The following is an 18,080-nucleotide window of genomic DNA, read 5'->3' as shown; positions in this document are numbered from 1 at the left end:
ACCCACCATGCCTTATAATACTACTGCCATCCCCCCTAGAAAGGAGCCGACTGGTCAGACCCAGCTTCCACGTATGTTCCTCCTGGTCCCAGTCCCGAATCATTCGTCTAACCTCATCTTAGTCTCAAGAGTAAAGAAGATCATTTCCCAGGACTCGGAAATTGGCATCTGCTCCAACAATGCCGCCTTCGTCATAACGCTTGCCGCCGTGAGTTTCCATTCAGCCCATTGACAAAGATGCCTACTAACCTGTGGCAGGAAATGTTCGTCCAGCATCTCGCCGACGAGTCCCACACTCAAGCCAAGCTCGAGCGCAAGCCTCGACGAAACATTCAGTACAAGGACGTTGGTATGTTCTCCTCTCAACTCTCCCTTCCATCCGCAACATGTGTTCTAACACCATCTCTAGCCAACGCCATCTCTCACCAAGACAACCTTGAGTTCCTCGAGGACGTCGTCCCTAAGACTGTCCCGTACAAGAAGGTCAAGGCTGCTGCTAGTGCCACCCAGGCTCGCCTTCGCGGCGAGAAGACCGCCGAAGCGAAGTCGCCTGCAGTAAAGACCCCCGTTGCCAATGGTACTAGCAAGTCCATCGTCAACGGTAACGGAAGCCCCTTCACTGTGACCCCCCGCACTGAAGAGCGACAAGATGATCCCAATGCACAGCTGGAACTGGAGATGAGGCAGGCGGCTGGGCAAACCCGGGATGGTGACGTGACCATGACGGGCTAGGAGGCGGAATGAAACACAAGGGCCAGATCATTGTACAGGCGCGATGCTGGGCCTGTCAAAATACGTGGATGATGTAATTGTTATAAAGATGAATCAACTCCACGACGGCTATGCTCGGTCAGGCAGCGAGCTGGTATGAACATGAATACACCGAAATCCCACCCCCAACCTTTTTTATATGTCCCCCGAGACCAGGCAATGAGACAACCGTGAAACGTGAACCTTGCAGATATCGATTCCTTATTCCTCCATGGGATCCCCTTGAATTCCAGACGGGAGCCGTCCCTCGTTCAGCTCCTTCTCCAGCGCAATAATTTCCTGCAGGCTGGTCGCCTTCTTGATCCGTTCTTGCAAGCGCTTCTTCTCCGCATCCGTGAGTTTTATTCTCGACAATTTCGAGGGCGCGTCTGAGCCGCTGGAGGCATCAAAGGTTGTAGTCTTGATACCCATGATCTATTCGATGGTTAGATGGTGAGTCGTGTGATGAGGGGTTGCCAGCGCACCTTAGAGGCCAACACAGTAGGCTCCTCCACGGTTCCAAAAAGCTCCCGCCCCTTCTCTCTCTCGGCCTCCTTGACTTTCTGGTAGTCCAGGAACCTCACAGAAGGGCACCGCCAGAGAACCCAGTATCGATAATGCTAGGATGCTCGTCAGCCAAACCTATTCAACGTCATTTCTCGTAGCACGTAGTAGACTCACTTCCTTCTTGGCGACCGGGTTATCGACCAGCACGAGGTGCGTCAACCGTGGGAATGTTGCTAACGTATCCAGATCTGCCAGCTCCGCCAGGTTATTCGACGCCAGGACCAAGTTCGTCAGGTTGGGAATGGCCTTGGCCAGTGTGGGCTGGATGCTCGCGACGCGGTTGCGCGCCAGCAGGAGGGTCGTTATCCGAGGGGATAGAGGGACGTTTCCCAGGACCTGGATATCGTTGTCGGTGAAGTCGATGGCATCGTGAGGCTGCCGGCACACGTCAGGTTAGCTCTCTGCATTATTGGGGCCTAACAGGAGGGACAAGGCAAGGGAAGCACCACTTACGCCAGCGACACCCAAGTTCTCAATCGCGGGGATTCGGTGTCCTGTTCACGCCGCGAAGACGATTGTATCAACTCTGCCCTTTACGATCAAAAGTGTAGCATCTGCTCTTTTCACAACGCACCTCGGAGATCAAGCTCTCGTTCCTTGAGAGGATTGAGATAGGACAGGGAATCCCGGATGAGGTCGGCGGTGAGCCGCATCTTGGAGCAAGGACCGTTACCTCGGGGTCAATTTACAGCTTGGGGGTTTGCTGGGGGACGCTGTCTGTCGGCTCGGGCAATTTCCTGTCGTGGGCGGGCTGTTGGTGGGTGGGATTTTTGGCGGGTCGTTGAGTTGTGATGGCGAGGCTGATGAGCTCGACGAGGCGGAGGGGAAATTTTGGAGTGTGAATGCGGGCCAAGGTGCCTGCGCCACGTTGAGCCTCGTCTAGGTCGCGCATAAGCCACACTTCCAACGCTACCCAAACTACCTCTGTGTCGACTAACATCCTCAGCGAAAGAGTCTCAACTTCCTTATTCCTGTATCGATTTAGAGGTTTATTTTATGAATCAGAAAATTCAGAAAGTATGGCCCACATGAAATTAACGATCGTCAAATCAACCAAGAGGGGGGGTTATAAGAACCAGGGGCCTCGTTCAGACGTGTATTCATACTCTATCCAGTATCAATAACCCTCCGCAATAATTACAACGTCTTCGCCCGCAGGATCTGAAGCCCTTCCAATCCTCCGCCTGTTCCATATGTGCCCCAGTTCTATTGAAACACGAATACAACTCCTGACCGGTCCACCGAAACGCTCATCGTGTATGGGTACTCCAGCAACGCCACGTCCAAAATAGAATCCATGTGTGTCTGCAGAAGTTGCTGCTGCTGCATCGAAATCACCGTCGACCGCGGCGGTCGTGCACTCGAAGACTTTGCCTTGGACCCGGACCCTGCGTTCGGTGCAGTAGGTCCCTGCCGCGGGAATCGCTCCGTGTTCAGCGTCAATGCCGCCGTGGGGTGAGATGTCGTGTAGGTCGGTTTAGACTGATCTGGCAGAAGCCCGCTGTAGATGAACGAACTCTCCATACGAGATAGGTCCCAGAACCGGAGTCTCTTGTCTGATCCACCTGTGACGATGAATGCGTGCCGGACGTCCCGAGAGTCCTCAGCGGCAGCTGTTCCCACGATCATGGCCCGAACTCCTCGATCGGCGTTTGTGGTTTCGTTGAACTCAATGTTGGTAGCATACCGCCCCAGCATTCCTTCTGGCTTATCTTCGTCAACATCCCATGCCTCGTAGGTCTTTGGGCTATCCTTGCTGGCATCCTTATTACCGCCAGTGCGATAAATCTCTCTGCACACGGTCTTCTCCAAGTCCCAGACTGTCACTTCTCCTTGGCCTGTTCCACCGGATACACAAATCCATTTGCCACGGCCCTTGGTGGGGTGGATGCAGATCCGGTAAATTGAGCCCTTACCTGGCAGACCCCAGCCCCTGAGTCTCATCTTGAATCTGAGATCCCATAGGTCCACCACGCCATGCGAAGTTCCCACGCACAGCCAGTTTCGCTTCCTATCAACGCAAAAGCATGTTGGCGTTCCATGGTGAACAGGATTCTCAAGCACGTAGAGAAGGCTCATGGTCCTGAGGTCGATGCCCAAAATCCTTGAGCGATTCGTAGCGAGGATGAGAATGGAGCTCGAATCCTGCCTAAAATGCTCGCACCAAACCGCAAACTCGTCTGTGGGCAGCTGATACTCTCGCAGAACACGCAGCTTGCCATACCTGATTACCCCGCTGGCAGAAACTGTATCGACCTTAACAACATGGACACTTCCATCGCCCGCGCAGCTCACAAAACAATGCGAGTTCTCAATGAAGCACAGTGCAACAACCGGAGCTCCGTTGACATGCTTGTGTGTTTGTCTTGAGCGATGGGTAATGTTTCGCTCAAGCCGCGCAGTATCCCATACCTTAACGGCACCGTCATCACCACCAGTGACGAAGAAGACATGGTCAGGAGAGGCCAAGACCCTGTTGATGGGACCTTTGTGCTCTCCAAATGTCGCAACGAGTTGTCCTTGGGGCTTCCAGGGATCTTCACCTGGCTGGAGACTAATCCTGTTCGCCTTTGTGCGCTTGATTGGGGTGACCATCGGTCCGAACTCGATGACATCGCGAGGGAAGTTATCCACAAACATGTTGTCAAGCATCCTTTGGATATTCGGGTCACCCCCTTCGTAGCTATGCCTCGACAGCCTAGGAGTTGTCCTCTCTGCTTCGTTGCCATCTGACGAAGGCGCCTTTGGGGGCGTGGGTTGTGCAAAGGGTCCTTCAACTTCGCCAAATGCATTCGCATCTGTTGTGCCTGTCTGGGGGACCGATTTGTTCTTGTCTTTTCGATCAAGGAGACTCAAAGCACTCGCCTGATGTCGGACTGCTCTCCTTGTTGCGTATGGCTCTTCCTGAATGGACACGTCATCATCGGCCACCACCTGCCCGCGTGCTGTGGATGGGTTTCTAGAATGTCTCGCAGAACCAGCAGAAGTGGGTGATAAAAGCCTCTGTGGTGAACGTGGCCCACCGCTCAGCACTCGGCCCTTTTGTGTGTTGAGGGCTGTCCGCTTTCTTCCGCTAATCGGGTCGTCAATGGTCATCGAGGCATCCAGAAGAGCATCAGCAATGGTGTAAGGTTCAGTCGGGGGGTCAAGATTCGGCACAGCCGTGGGATCGCGAAGGGGTGCGTCGTTAAAAAACACCGTCTGGGGTGCGACACCCAAGGTCTTCAGAGAGACGACTCCTGATGGTGTCGATATTTCCGCCGTTGAAGCGTCTCGCGCCTTCATCTTACTAAGACGCCAGATAAACTCCCTGAGCGCATCGAGCTTCAGCTCATCCTCGTGTTTCAATCCGAGGTTTCTCAGTTTCGCAAACCACTGCTCATCTTCGTCATTGCGAGCCACCTTTCCGACTGATCCGGCAGAGAAGTCCCTAGACGATCGCGAACTCTTTGAGCCAAATAGTAAAGGTCGAAGTTGCTGGAGCGGTTTCCAATAAACACCTCGATCCGTCTTAAGGGCCCATGTGACTGCCTGGTCAAATACGTTCCGAGAAAGCGGCCTCTTCAAGGCATCAAGGAGATTCAGCTCTGAAAAGTCGGACAGAACTTCCACCTTCATGTACGGCTTCACCAGAGGCACCAAGTTGCATCTAACGTCAGCAACGGTCAAAAATCTTGCAGACATGGACAGGAACTCGGTGGCGGCCTCTCGTATCCAGATGTTTGGGTGCATGGTAAATCGGCTGATAAGGTCGGCCAGCTCCCAGACCTTTGGTCTCGAAAGGAGACCAAGACCAGCAAGTTGAGCAAGCGAATGCAGAGCTGCCTGAACCACAAACTCTTCAGGGTCGGTAAGGGCTTGGATCATCAGTGGTAGCATAAACTCTTCAAGGCTGGTGCTTCCAATGAATGTCGAGATGCCCACGATCGTATCAAAAAAGGCACATTTCAACGCCCAATCGCGGTCGTTCAGATATGTGTTTAGGTGAGTGAGCAAGACGTCGTTGGAATGTTCTTGGAAGAACATGCAGAGCTCAGGGACTGACGCCAAGAAAGCTCGGCGGACCGATATGTCTGGGTCTTCAACCAGTTGCTTGGTATGGCTCTCTAGAACTTCGAAAAGCTGCCTTCCGGCGTTATCAAAGACGCTCTCAAAATTAGCTTCCGCGTCTGCTCCGGGCTCTATCTCGGGATCAGCAACGGGCATCGAACCATCAGCCCTCAAGCTCGACGCCATCTCGAGGAATCGCTGTGCGGTAGTCGCAAGGCTTCCCAAACACGATGCGTATGTTGCCTTGACCAGAGGGCTCGGGATCTTTGACCTGGATCCGAGAGCCACTTCCATTCGAGGCAGCACGTACTCCACCAAGACATGCGAGTTGATCGGTGTAACCATTTGAACAAGCTGCAGAAGCTGAGTGATTGTTCTAATAGCAGCGATGACGACCAAATCAGTCTCCTCCGGTCGAAGAAGTGTCATTAGATATGGTAACACTCTGTCCAGCTTGGCTTCATCCGTGAGTCTCTCCGAGAAAGCTAAGAGCACGTCGCATGCCCTAATCCTTGACGAAGCGCGGGCTGTGTTTCTCATTGAGGATACAATGAGAGTAAGGAATATCAAGGTTCCATCATCTTCTGGCGGCTCCAAGTCTGAGGACACGGAGTGATCGTGGTTGGGGATATTTAGCCGTACTGGGAAATGAGACAGGCCGAGTCTTGAAGAAGATTGCAAGGCGTTTGAAATGCGCTTTTCGGGTTGATACCCAAGGAAGTAGGAAATTTTGTCAAAGTCGTAGAAAACGCGGTCTATCCGGTCATCAGCCTCTCCAAGGTTCTTCATCGCGCCCGACATGGGGCTGTTTCCCGATGATGGATCGGTGATGAGCTCCATGTACTGGTGAAGAAAGTTGTAAAAGTAGTTTGGAAAAACCTTTCCCTTCCAAAACTCGAGATATTGCTCCGCGGAATAGCGCTTCTCTGGGTCGAGCTGAATCATGTGGGATATCATGTCACGAACGTCCTTGTCGGAGATGACACTCAAGTGCGTAATGACAGGGTCGTACTCGCCACGGCGGTACTTATACAGCTGTGCAAGGCTAAAGATCTCGGATTCAAGAAACATCTGGGCGATGACGCATCCAGCGCTGAATATGTCCATAGCCCATGTCATTTTCGGCTTCTGTGGAGGCGCCTCTCCAGAGGCATAGAATCGCTCGGGGGCAATGTAACAAGTGCGCCGACTTGACGTGTCGAAGAAGTAGGAATAGTCGCCAGGGTTATCGTCTGGGAGCATGATGGGCTTGTATGCCGAGGAGAAGTCGGACAGGTACAACCAGTTCCAGGAAGTGACGAGAACGTTCTGAGCCTTGATGTCGCCGTGGTAGACGTCCCGCGCATGGCAGTCGCGGAGAGAGCAGAGGAGCTGGAAGGCTAGCCATTTCTTCTCGATATCCTCGAGGAACGGTCGTGTGCTGAGGCGGTCGTAGAGGGAGCTGTAGAGGTATTGACGAACGAGGTAGCCATTGGATTCGGTCTCGATGATGCGCTGGAAGCCGAGGGCGTTGGGTACATCGGCCAGAGCCTTGCGCTGCTCTGTGTCGCGTCAGTATACCCGCAATGATGAGCGCGCGTGATGCAGGCCAGCCTTACCTATGATCTGCTTCTTGTACGTCTCCAGCTTGACCTCGGGGTAGGGCTTCACGAGCACCTTGACGAGGACCAATCCATTCTCGTGGCGGCCGCGGATGGTCTTCATGAAGCGCGCGTCGCCGATGCTCTTCTCATAGTGCACATCGCTGAGCTCTGCGGCGTCGATGCCCGCGGAGCCGACGGACGGCGTCGCGAGCGAGAACCCTTGACCCATGGTTGGTGGGGGAAGCCTGGTGGTATCGTGATAGCTATCGGTCGGGGGATTGCGACGCAGCCGTCATTTTGGACGACCCGAGCTGGCGGGAAGGTTGGGCGAGCTGGCGGATGACGAAATCCTTTCGGGCGCAGTCTGTGTCGTCAGGGTCGCGAGGTTGAAGGCATCAGCGGTGTGTACCCGAAGCTCCCTAGGACGTCATTGGAATAACTGAGAGGTCACTTCCCGTGGTCACTACGAGGTGTCGGCGAGCCGTTCATGCGATCTCCGATGTGGGGCCGCTGTGCTATCTCAGCCGCATAATTGGCCCAAGCTCATCAAAGCTACCCTACATCTCCTGAACTCAAGTATGTTGCTTTGATTCACTATGCTGCATGATGATGATGACAGCTAGTCTTATAAAATACAACAAAGTACAAAGGCAATCTCCCCTCACAGCGACGAGAATTTGTCCCAGTGAACTAGCTCATAAGGCTAACCTCTCCGCATGAGTTCGCGGTGATAAACGTGTACTCCAGGAGCTTTAACGGAAGTTTGAGGATGAACCTTGATCGAATCAACGTTAATTATCTCCAGTCCAGTCTGGAACGAAGGAATTTGCCATCACCGGCCATTCTGCGTATCCGAAGGAATTCGCTAGCGGCACAGTTGCTAAGGCCCCCCAAGCGTGAGCGAATGGTTTCTATATAACATATCCCACGGAAGCAGCGGCTGGGATCCAGGACCCGATGAGTTTGGTCATTCCCGGTCCCAGACAAAGTGATTGGCTATCTTATTAAGTTATTTGTCTGGAAGAATTTGCGATTTATTCTCGACATCGCCACTTATAAAGAAATTCATTGCGCCAGCGATAGCCGCGAGAAAACGCGTCAGCCCAAACCAGACGAACTCAAATCAATATTCATATCCCAAGATAATACAAGAGTATTGCTATTCGCACACACTTAAAATACTACTCGCACACTTAAGTATACAGGCCAATTTCACTAAGAAGTCTCAATAATATACCTATTAGTAAGTTAAACCTAAAAAAACTAAATAAATTTTATTCTAAGTATTTATCCTCTAAGTTTTACTATTTAAAATTTATCTTTTAATTTATTTTAAAGGAGAAACTGGATAATCTTCAGAATAAGATACCTTAAGCCTTGCACTAAGCTTACCTAGGTAGGTGTAAACGATCGTACTTGTGTGCGATTAGCATTTTGAACGTGTGCGAATAGCAATACTCTAATACAAACTCGAGGACAGTTTCTTCACGTGTCTCCCCACGTCAATCAAGGGGTTTGATATGGACAGGAAGGCATGTGTTAAGCATTGCTTTGGTCAGATCAACTTCTATTGTTCTTAAACTAGTATCCATGACTCGATAGTTCATCTTGACGTCCACAATTTGGAAGACATTGTGTGGAACACTCAAGTATTTGACTTCATAGTCGCCGAGAATGAAACCACGGGGCCCGTCCAAGCTGTGGTGACTAGCCAGTTTCGCACGGCGGAGAACACTGGTCTCATCCGCAGCCAGGAAACAGCCTATCCATACTATTGCAAGGAAAGAGCAGTTGAATTACTGGCATATGCTGTTATGGGTGGTAACGGGTTTACACATCGAGGTCTGTGGGTGTGACGGAGACATATATTGCCGCTGCTGCTCCTGGAACATCTGCTGTTGAGCGGGACTCAGATGCTGGAAAGTACTCGGCGGTGTCGCACCAAAGTCATCATGTTTACAATGACGTGGTGGGCCGTCAGTGGGCCAGTATAACTGGTGGGCCCGGAGGTATAGATATGAGCAAGGGATAGAACCCGGAATTACACAAAAACCGATAGACTACGTGTTAGTTGTGTTTATAGATGGTTAGGCTGCGTTGGCCGTAATCGGTCACGTGTGGTGTTGTGCATCTCAGCCCTGCCATAGCCACGCGGACATTACCATATTGAGCTGACGGAGACTAATGCAACGTTTATTGAAGCCTGAAGGCTGGTTGCCTTGGCCTACCACATGGCATGATTAAAGTCTCAAACATATTCCAGCTGCTCTCTTCACATTCTCGATTTGTGTCCTGCATAATTCTTTTCACATCATGTGGAGTTTAAAGGGCGACATGGCCTCCTTCTCATATGTGTTCAAATCGGAGTCACTGAGCAACCAGATTTCTCGATGGACTATTCACCAGCAAGAACTCTGTCCTCTTTTTGCCGTATTGCCTGCGGAGATTCGCCTTCAGATATTCTCCATTGTTCTCACAGAAGAGCAAGTCCTGGTCAGATCCGATGAAGACCCGTCGCAAAGCCTCCCCGAACCCAACTGGCTGCTGCGCAAGCTCCCCGACGATACAAGAGAACCCGAGAGGGAGGGTTCTGATCTGGAGGAGCTCGGTGTAAACTACCCCAACTGGGGCCTTGGCCTCGGAATGTCACAAAAGATTCCTGGAGGCGACTGGCTTCGCCCAGGCATGTCAGGTCGGACGGTTCAACACACTTCCTTGCTGCGGACGTGTCGTCGGATATTCACCGAAACACGGAATATGCTCATGGAGAATGCTACCATACGTCTATTTGGAGGAGATTATGATGTGCCGCCCAACTCCCATCTCGGTTATAAAATGGACATGTACACCATGTCGCGCTACACTGCAAACCGTCTCACGTCCTTCCATCTAAATGTCCCGGTCCATTTCCTCGAACATGGTTTCCTCTTCACCCGCGCTCTCGACATGTGTCCGGCCCAAGACATTCGATTGACCATCCGCCAGGGTGACTGGTGGAAGACCGACACTTCGCCTCCACAGCTCACTCCCTATGGGACGGGCTGTGTCAACCGATTCCAGCCCAACCAAATGCAAGAGCACATGAATCTCACTAAAGACCACGGCCTGGCTAATAAACGGCCTCCAATCCCACCCATTCCCTTTGAGAGTGGTCCGAGGAGCCCTCGTGGTGCCTGGGGAGCGGCGCTCTCGCGGTTTCCAAGGCTACGGCGCTTCACCGTCGACTTTGAGTACAACGAGGATAGATTCGACTCGCTCCTGGAGCTTGCAGAATGGGCACATCGGGTCTGGCGCTTCCGCCTCGGTGGCCATATGGAGGGCTACTACCTAAGCGCAGCTGGGATCCCCATCAAGAAGACGAGTTGGCGCGGCCTGGCTCATCACTGGACAACTGCCCACTTCATTCACAGACATCAAGTGCACCACGACAACCCGCCCAATGCTACATGCTGTGAATTTCGCAACAAGCTCATGGATCAAAACATTGGGCCAAGGATGTACACCTTCACGGTGACGTGGACGGCCCGTAAGCTGGAACCCGAAGATGGCGACGATCCCAGCATTCTCGGCCCGGAAGCTTTGCCCGACCAGTGGAATGAGTTGTCAATCGATGGCCGAGCGGAGGAGCTCTCGTCGGACGATTGGCTTTCTGGCGATGTGCCAACCTATGAGCTCCTGCACCCAGCCTGTTCGCCGGGTTTCGATACTTGGTTGTGATTCACCAACAGTCAACTGCGAAGGGAAAGGGGAAGAAAGGAAACTATGAGCCCAACGAGGGAAATTTATGGTTCTTGTATACATTCAGGAGTTGTATCGCACTTCTCCGGAGGAGCCTGAGGCAATCAATATATGCATTCCAAGCTTGTTCAAAATCCCATGTATCTTTGGGTACCAGAGGGGTGGGATACCAGTGTAGGATCTGCCATTTTGTTCGAATGCCTACCAAGCAAGAAAAGTTATTAGATGAGGTTAATACGCTACGAAGAAGACATTTACGAACCATGTCAAGGCTCATAATTTGAAGATGATAGAATTTGATAATATTCCCCTTCTCCCAACGTAAAGTTGATGACGCTCCACCCTTGGTTCCTTGGCTCCCCAAAGCCTAATATGAGGAGACGCCTGTACCATAAACTCAATCCGAAAAAAAAAAAACCCATCACAAGCACCTAATTTACGAATGGGCAAGATGCGAAAAAAGTATCCAGTTTCATAATCTCTTTTAGATGTGCCCATTTGTTCGCGGCCGTAACCCTAGATAGAATGACAAAAAGAAACATGAAGACCCAGCCGTAGCAGTCGGCAAAAGTACACACACCCCACGCTATGAATGTTTTTTGTTTAGAAATCGAGAGAGAGCCAAGGGATAAAAAGAGCCCATCCGCAGACAGATGCCCCCGCTTCGTGGAAAGATGTTTGAAATCAATAAACAAAAAGACAAAATAGTTCCCTATCTCTCTCGGTTCCGTAACGCCGACAATAATGAGGCGAAAAAAAGCAATGATGAATAGAATGCGATGAATGGTTTGAGGGTAATTGATCAAAATATCGAACTGACCAACTCCCAGACACGCGGCTCGTGGCCATTCTAGGGCCCACGACTCCGCATGGCTCGAGTTGATCGGTACTGAAGCTTGGGCACCTCCATATCAATGTCGATGCCTTCGTCGGCCTCAATGATGTTGGGGTCAACCTCGAGAGGCGCGTCTGAGTCCAAAACATATGGAGGCTGGTCCTCAGGCTTGGCAGCCTCAAGCTTTTCGGGATCTTGGCCGGCTGGCATCGCTGCCCCGTCCTTGAGGCCGGGAGACATCTCGCGGCGCATGCTGATGGGTCGGCGCGTTCGGATCTTGCCCAGCTCGCCCGTCTCCTTGGCAAGCTCAGGCTCCTCGCGTTGCACACGTTCCATCTCCTTGGTTGCCACTTCCAGGACCTCGGTAAGCTGCTTCTGCACCTTTGTGATCTCATCGTTACAATCGCCGTCGCGCAAGAACTGGTGGGCGCCGTGCTCGCACATGCTCTGCACAATTTCTAGGCTCTTGTCCAGTCGATCGTACACATCCGGAGGTTGATCTTTCCCAGGCCCGAAGCCAGGTCGAGATATTGATGACATTGGGTTGAAACGTCGTGTGCTCATATACCTCAGTGAAGGAAGGGCCTCGAGGCCACTATCATCACTGTCATTCTTGCCCTCCTCAGACATATCCACCTCGGCTAGGCGCTTGATCTGGGCAACCTTTGCGGCCATCTTGGCCTTTCGCATAAGATTTCGGCTGGATGACACGAATCTCACGAGATCGTCGAAGAAGCCTTGCACATAGCTATCATAATACACAATGATCATGCTTCGTGTTCGATATGCTGGAGGAGCGCCCTCAGCGGATACCACTGACGACGACCGTTGTCTCCTCTTGACTTGTTGTCGTACTCGCGTGCGTGCTGCTTTGATAGCTTCCTGAGACTGCTTCACGGCGGATGGGCTGGGTGGAGAGACTGCGGATTCCTCCTTCTTGGCCTCGACAGGAGGTGTGGAGGGCTCGGTCGCCACGAGGGGAGAATCTTCGGGGATGGTATCGTCGGGCGTAAGCTCTGGGGCAGAAGTCATAGGCACGTCATCTTTCGGCCGGAGAGACTCGGTCGAGCCCTTGTTGCGTATGGACTTTGTCTCGGGGTTCTTTCCCTCAGCTGCAGCAACAGCGGCCAGCTCAGCTTGGCGCTGATCGATCTGGCCGCTGAGGTCGTCTAGCTGCTTGAGCCAGCCCGGGACGTTATTGGAAAGGTTTTTCAATGCATCCATAGCCATTTCGCGGGCGTCGGGTTGCGGAGGTGGTGCCGTGTTGACGGAGAGACGGAGCGAGGTGGTCAGCACCCAACGCTCCAGGGATTGGAGAAGGGACCGGAGGTGGTCCTGCGGAGACGAGAGAGGGAGGAAGGGGAGGAGGATTGTGTCGGATCCTGCGAGGTCGATGGCACAGTGCAGAAGCAGGCGACGCAGCTGAGAGGAGGTAGGTGAAGTAGGTGCGGGAGGATCTGTGGATCGACGGGTATCTTGGAGGTGAGCTCGGGGGTCGTGGTGGCGATATTAGGTGTCGGGGAGTATGAAGATCAGGTCGACAGCATGATGATCCAACGGCGTAGATCGTGACTCTCAGGAGGCGGCAGGGGATAGAAGAACTCGTGTCGTCGTGGTCTCGTGATCGTCGGCAGTTGATTGCTTCCTCCTTCGCGGGAGTGGGTAGACACTGAAGGCGGAGGAGGCGTCGGTGTCTAGGGAATGGGCCACGGACAGAGTTTCGAAGCAAGCAACTTCTTGGGTGTTGGAGCGGGTTGGTGGTGGTGAGGCTTGCTCTTTAGGCTGGCTAACGCAGCGAGTCGAGTGACGTTGGGCCCACTGTCAACCAACAAATGCGATCGGGGAAGGGCAAAAGTACAGCGCCTCAGCGGAACCAACAGCACTCTGGACGCTAAAGCAACAGTGCGTTTGCCAGTGGATTGCCAGTGGATTGCCTGTGACGGGGCCTAGTGCGTAATGCCAGGATAGCCGGGGTTCGGAGGCGCTCGGCGGATGGGGACTTTCGGCGGGAGTTGGTGGGCTTCAGCGGGGCGCGGATGGATGGCGAGGAGCCGCTAGGACGCTCCGAACTGGACCCTAATTATTGTCCGCCTCAGGGCTGTCGCTCTCGTCACTTCGAGTCCAGGGGAGCCGCGAGCGGGGATGGGCGCTAGCGGGAGGGATTGGAGAGGCCAACTAGCGGCTGGTCTGGGGGGGTGAGATGGTGAGTTTATTTGTCTGGACGGGGAGTGGATTATGGGATGTGGGCTGTGGAGGCTGGGTCGGGAGACGAGCGGGCGAGTGAGTATGTACCTTGGCTGGGTGGCGTTTTGATTGATCAAGCAACAATACGAAGAGGAGGGAGGCGTGGGCAATATAAAGGACGCAAGAGTTGATAAGACACTGGCTGCTGCAGGCACCGGCTAATGAGGAGGGAGGGGGGAGGGAAGGGGAAGCAGGTTATGGAAGAAGAAGAAGAGGAATGAATCGACGAGGGGAGAAACGAGACAAGCGTGCAGGTGAAGGCGAGAGATTTTTATTTAAATGCACAGGGGACGACGACGGGCCAACCTGCGTTGAGGTGCATTCATCCATACAGCCATCCATACATGCACACATAAGACAACGCAACGCAACGCAACGCAACGCAACGCAACGCAAACCCCGGAAGAGACAGTGTGCTATGTAGGGAGGTACGTACCGTCCGTAGTCCAAACATAGCCCGTGGTACTTCGTACCCGCCGGCCCATGCGCAGTTCGACGAGGTACCGCAAGTTGCATCGGAGTGCATGTCGCGCGGCACATGGCAAGGCCTGTACTGTGCGATGTTGTGGGTGGGATGGGATGTGAAGCATGGGCGGCAGAGCGGCATGGCGGCGGCAGGGCCGGCATGAGCATGGGTGCAAGCAACGCTGCAGCAGTGTAATAGCCCTGGCCGGCCGGGGCCTGGCGTGGCCACAGAGCGAAGCGGGCCAAGGGGGGAAGAAGAAGGGGAGGGGGGAAGGGGACGAGAGAGGAGAGGCAACAAGGGTCGATGAGATGAGATGCAAAAGCATGTGTGTGGATGTACGTACGGATAGATGTGGGATGGGATGTGATGTGATGTGGGCTGCGGGACGTGGATGGCGACATAGGTACGCACAAAGTGGCTCGTACATTGTACGAATTAATGGATTGACGGGCAGATAGACAGATAGACAGGCGACCAACGAACGGACTGATGACGGGCAGTCAGACAATCAGACAATTAGACAGTCAGACAGCAGACAACAGACAATCAGAACAGTCATACAATCAAAACCGTGGGCAACACGAAATACCCATGCCATCACACCGTCTCACAGATCTACTCACCCTCCTGGCGTCGGCTCAACACCCGTCATCACCTTTCAACTCAGCATCCTCTGACTCGATCACCACCGAGCGCTCCCGGCTTCAACCCACAGACGCACTCGCGCAAGCACACGCGCACCCGTAGCCTTGCGCCCTCCTGCAGCCACCGGCCGTTTTAACACAGGCACCTCCGCAGGCGCTACCACGGCGTTGTCGAGTTTTCCATGTTCTGCCCGCTACCCGCGGGCCCGATGAGCCGCCGCAGGGTAGTCCCCGAGCCTGCCAAGCTGTTCCCCGAGCCGGCCACGAGGTCCCCGAGTGCGGGCGGCGAGGAGTCCCCGGAGAGGGCAGCTGTTAGTAAATAATCACCGGCGAGGGCGAGACAGGTGGGGGAGGGAGCCGCAAATACGCCAGTACGTGCTCGAACCACGACGGACGTCGTTTATCACAAAGTATGCAAATATATGCTCGGTCGAAGTGTGCGCAAAAGAGCCCGGTCCTTGTATGTACGGGCGGCGAAGGGGCAAACAACGCGAAGAGGGGGTGGGGTTGCGGGCTTGAATTAGGCATTGGAGGATGCTCGCTGTTCGATGTCGATGTCGGACCGGGTCGAATGAACCGCCTCAGATACGCTCCATGACATGGATCGCGGGTGTTCGTCAAAGGACCTACCCCATCCAGCCCATCTTCAAACGACCGAGCGCGGATACATACCTCCTGTCGATGGAAATGCGTCCCCGTCGAACCCCCATGCGTGCGTGTAGCCATATATTGGGAACACAAGAAATGGAGGCAACCGTCATCGATCGCCCTTCGTGCAACCCCGGCCCGGTGCCACAGTCGTTCATGGCATTGTGCGCCCCAGAGCCCTTCATTCTCACCTGCCACGATATCCGCAAGATATTCCCCCGTGCCAAGCGCTCGGGGCGGGAGGAGGGCATCGGAAGCTCGTCGTGCCTCCGCATCGCCCGCGGACCCCGTATTGGGAGATTCTTGCGCCGTTATCCGATGCGCTGCCCTTCCCGCCCACGGCCCGCCGCCCGAAGAGTACGAAAAACCCGGAGCGTTACAGTGCCAGATGGCATGGCTTCGTCGAGAAGCTCTCCCTTGCTGGAGGACATCTCGCCGAGCAAATGTGTCACTCAAACAATCCGCCGAGACCCTAAAGCGGTACGGGCAGCGAGAAGAATTACCACGGCTGTCGCAAACTCACGACGTTGCTTTCAGGCCCGCCTCGTTAACCGACTGATGCTGGCCTGACCTGCCTGACCTGACCTCACCTTGAATCCAGGCATTCCCACAAAACTCACCACTCCAACCCGGCAATGGCCCATTTTGGAGATGCCGCCTCAAGGGGATGGTGAATGCACGTACGGAGGTACGGAACGAGTAGCGAGGCGCCTGTCGTCTGCAAGCCCTCGGGGGGCTAACCCTGCAGGACAGCGCCGAGGCGCGTCGCACGCCCGGAGGCAGATCACCACGGCCATGTTGATCATCTTTCTCCAGAAGCCTTGGCTATCTGATCCCGGTCGTACCCCACGTCAGAGCTCTGTCGCGAAAGATGGATGGCGGCGCCCCCCGAAGGGTTGCAGGGACGGGCTGATAGCTAAGGATCGCTTCCATCCTTCCATTCTCATCTGTATCGCACCCATCCATGCGCACGGAGGATGGGAGTTCGAAATTTACTGCTCTGCACGCGCTCAGCCGGCTACAGACTGTTTGTCAACTACCGACGATGTTTGTGTAGTCGGCAAAGTAATTGTGGTACTAGTTCAATCTCATGTAGCTAACTATAGCTGCCTGTCCTTGCTGAAGCGTGGAATTTGATTCCTCTCCCCCCACCGCCACTCTCGACAGGTCGTCGATGGAATGCCAATCCCATCCCTAAAAGGGAAATGGAGTCCTGGATTTGTGCCATGCGCCGCGGCCAGGCCCCAGAGCGCCCTGCCACAGTAGTGCAGCTGCATCATCCCACAAGCAGCTTGAGTTGGTTGCGCACCTTCGCGAGGGACCAGTTCGCTGCGATTCCCCCATCCGGAAGTCTCACAGGGAAAGGCTGTCTGGCATCAGCCAGCCTTGTTCTGTTGCGTGTGTCTGGCTGTATCGCCGTCTGTTGGCTGGGTCCATCCGCCCCTAAGTAGGTAGGTGACACCCGACCAACAACGCGTGTTGGCGCTGATTGAACAGCCAAAGAAGACCTCCCGGACTCGCGTCCAGACTCATCTAGACGCTCGATCCGACCAACAGCCGGCGACCGAACAAGCCCGCACTGCTTCTTCTCTCCCTTTTCAAGTTTCTGGCTGCTCGTCTCTGCCGTACATCAATCTGCATGCAATGTCATCCTCCCCACCCGCCCCTCTAAGCCTAAGCCCCCTCACCGGCCGGACCCCATTGAATAGCCCACTCAGAGTTTCCTCGAGCATTCAGCATTCAGCCTCCAGAGCTCTGAGCGTGCATGGTTAACCCCAACCTCCATTGCCACATCAATGCCAACCGGCAATCTCGTTGGCCATCAATCGCGGAGGTGATGCATCACAATGCCGAGGGAGACCCTCCCCCCCTCCCCTCCACCGCTCTCGCTGAGTTGACAGGCATCTTGTCTTGTTGTTGGTTCTTGTCTTAAACAAACAACTAATTCTTACACGGCTACGTTAGTCCCCCCCCCCCAACCAACATCCCAAGTCATCATCTTGTCCGAAGCCCCCGTCACATTGAGACTTGTTTGCTTGCGAATGGGTGGAGCTGGACACTGTCCATGTTCCATTTCTTCCCCCCCAGTGCATAACGGCTTCCTCTCTAAGAAGCGATGAGGAGGTGAAACACCAACCACAAAGCCTGATGGCGCATCCCTTACAGGCGAGGCCTGGCCACCATCCGGCCCCCACTGGAGATCGACGGCAGCTGCAGCAGCGCCGGCGATGCAGCGACAAGTCGGCAAGTCGATACTGGGCATAATCTGAACTCGTCGACATTCCACGTAAAAGAAACCCATGTCCACCTATGCTACCAAGCGTTATCCGTGGCCCCGCGCTCGTCCGAAGGCCCTACAGAACGTTTGAGGCGGCGGATCGGCGTTTGGCGGCGAGCCGTACTCGCGAGACCATGTCCGTCGGCGGCCAACTCACTTCTGCGCCCAGCCAAACGAGAACCAAGGGTCACCGCTTTGTTGACCGTGAAGGGATTTTTTTCTCATGCTCGTTTCGCTCCACCTTCCTATGCGTCATCGGCACTCACCATCGATATTG

At 54.0% G+C, this 18,080-nt stretch overlaps 5 protein-coding genes across 5 annotated transcripts; 2 read left to right on the top strand and 3 right to left on the bottom strand.

Annotated features, from left to right (window-relative positions):
* Window positions 1-7: 7 nt before the first annotated feature.
* On the top strand, window positions 8-732 carry BGZ61DRAFT_471972 (histone-fold-containing protein; the record flags this gene model as incomplete). The annotated part of the gene is made up of 4 exons (XM_046248276.1): window positions 8-71; window positions 123-208; window positions 259-349; window positions 410-732. The coding sequence occupies 4 exons, from the start codon at window positions 8-10 to the stop codon at window positions 730-732; spliced, it is 564 nt and encodes a 187-aa protein (XP_046110344.1).
* A 183-nt stretch (window positions 733-915) lies between these two features.
* Window positions 916-2,190, bottom strand: BGZ61DRAFT_440454 (leucine-rich repeat-domain-containing protein). The gene is made up of 5 exons (XM_046244481.1): window positions 1,892-2,190; window positions 1,771-1,811; window positions 1,432-1,692; window positions 1,236-1,370; window positions 916-1,185 (listed from the first exon to the last, which is right to left on the bottom strand). Exons 1-5 carry the CDS (start codon window positions 1,968-1,970, stop codon window positions 973-975), a joined length of 729 nt encoding a protein of 242 aa, XP_046110343.1. The 5' UTR covers window positions 1,971-2,190; the 3' UTR covers window positions 916-972.
* An 80-nt stretch (window positions 2,191-2,270) lies between these two features.
* Window positions 2,271-7,376, bottom strand: BGZ61DRAFT_379809 (uncharacterized protein). Its single transcript, XM_046242618.1, has 2 exons — window positions 6,966-7,376; window positions 2,271-6,908 (listed from the first exon to the last, which is right to left on the bottom strand). The coding sequence occupies exons 1-2, from the start codon at window positions 7,177-7,179 to the stop codon at window positions 2,524-2,526; spliced, it is 4,599 nt and encodes a 1,532-aa protein (XP_046110342.1). The 5' UTR covers window positions 7,180-7,376; the 3' UTR covers window positions 2,271-2,523.
* Window positions 7,377-9,284: 1,908 nt separating this feature from the next.
* Window positions 9,285-10,667, top strand: BGZ61DRAFT_526616 (uncharacterized protein; the record flags this gene model as incomplete). The annotated part of the gene is made up of 1 exon (XM_046252987.1): window positions 9,285-10,667. One exon carries the CDS (start codon window positions 9,285-9,287, stop codon window positions 10,665-10,667), a length of 1,383 nt encoding a protein of 460 aa, XP_046110341.1.
* An 871-nt stretch (window positions 10,668-11,538) lies between these two features.
* Window positions 11,539-12,753, bottom strand: BGZ61DRAFT_341722 (uncharacterized protein; the record flags this gene model as incomplete). Its single annotated transcript, XM_046239442.1, has 1 exon — window positions 11,539-12,753. One exon carries the CDS (start codon window positions 12,751-12,753, stop codon window positions 11,539-11,541), a length of 1,215 nt encoding a protein of 404 aa, XP_046110340.1.
* Between the last annotated feature and the right edge of the window lie 5,327 nt (window positions 12,754-18,080).

The sequence above is a fragment of the Ilyonectria robusta genome, assembly GCF_021365365.1.
Source record: "Ilyonectria robusta strain PMI_751 chromosome Unknown BGZ61scaffold_2, whole genome shotgun sequence".
NCBI lineage: Eukaryota > Fungi > Ascomycota > Sordariomycetes > Hypocreales > Nectriaceae > Ilyonectria > Ilyonectria robusta.
This window is presented reverse-complemented; position numbering and strand designations above follow the sequence as displayed.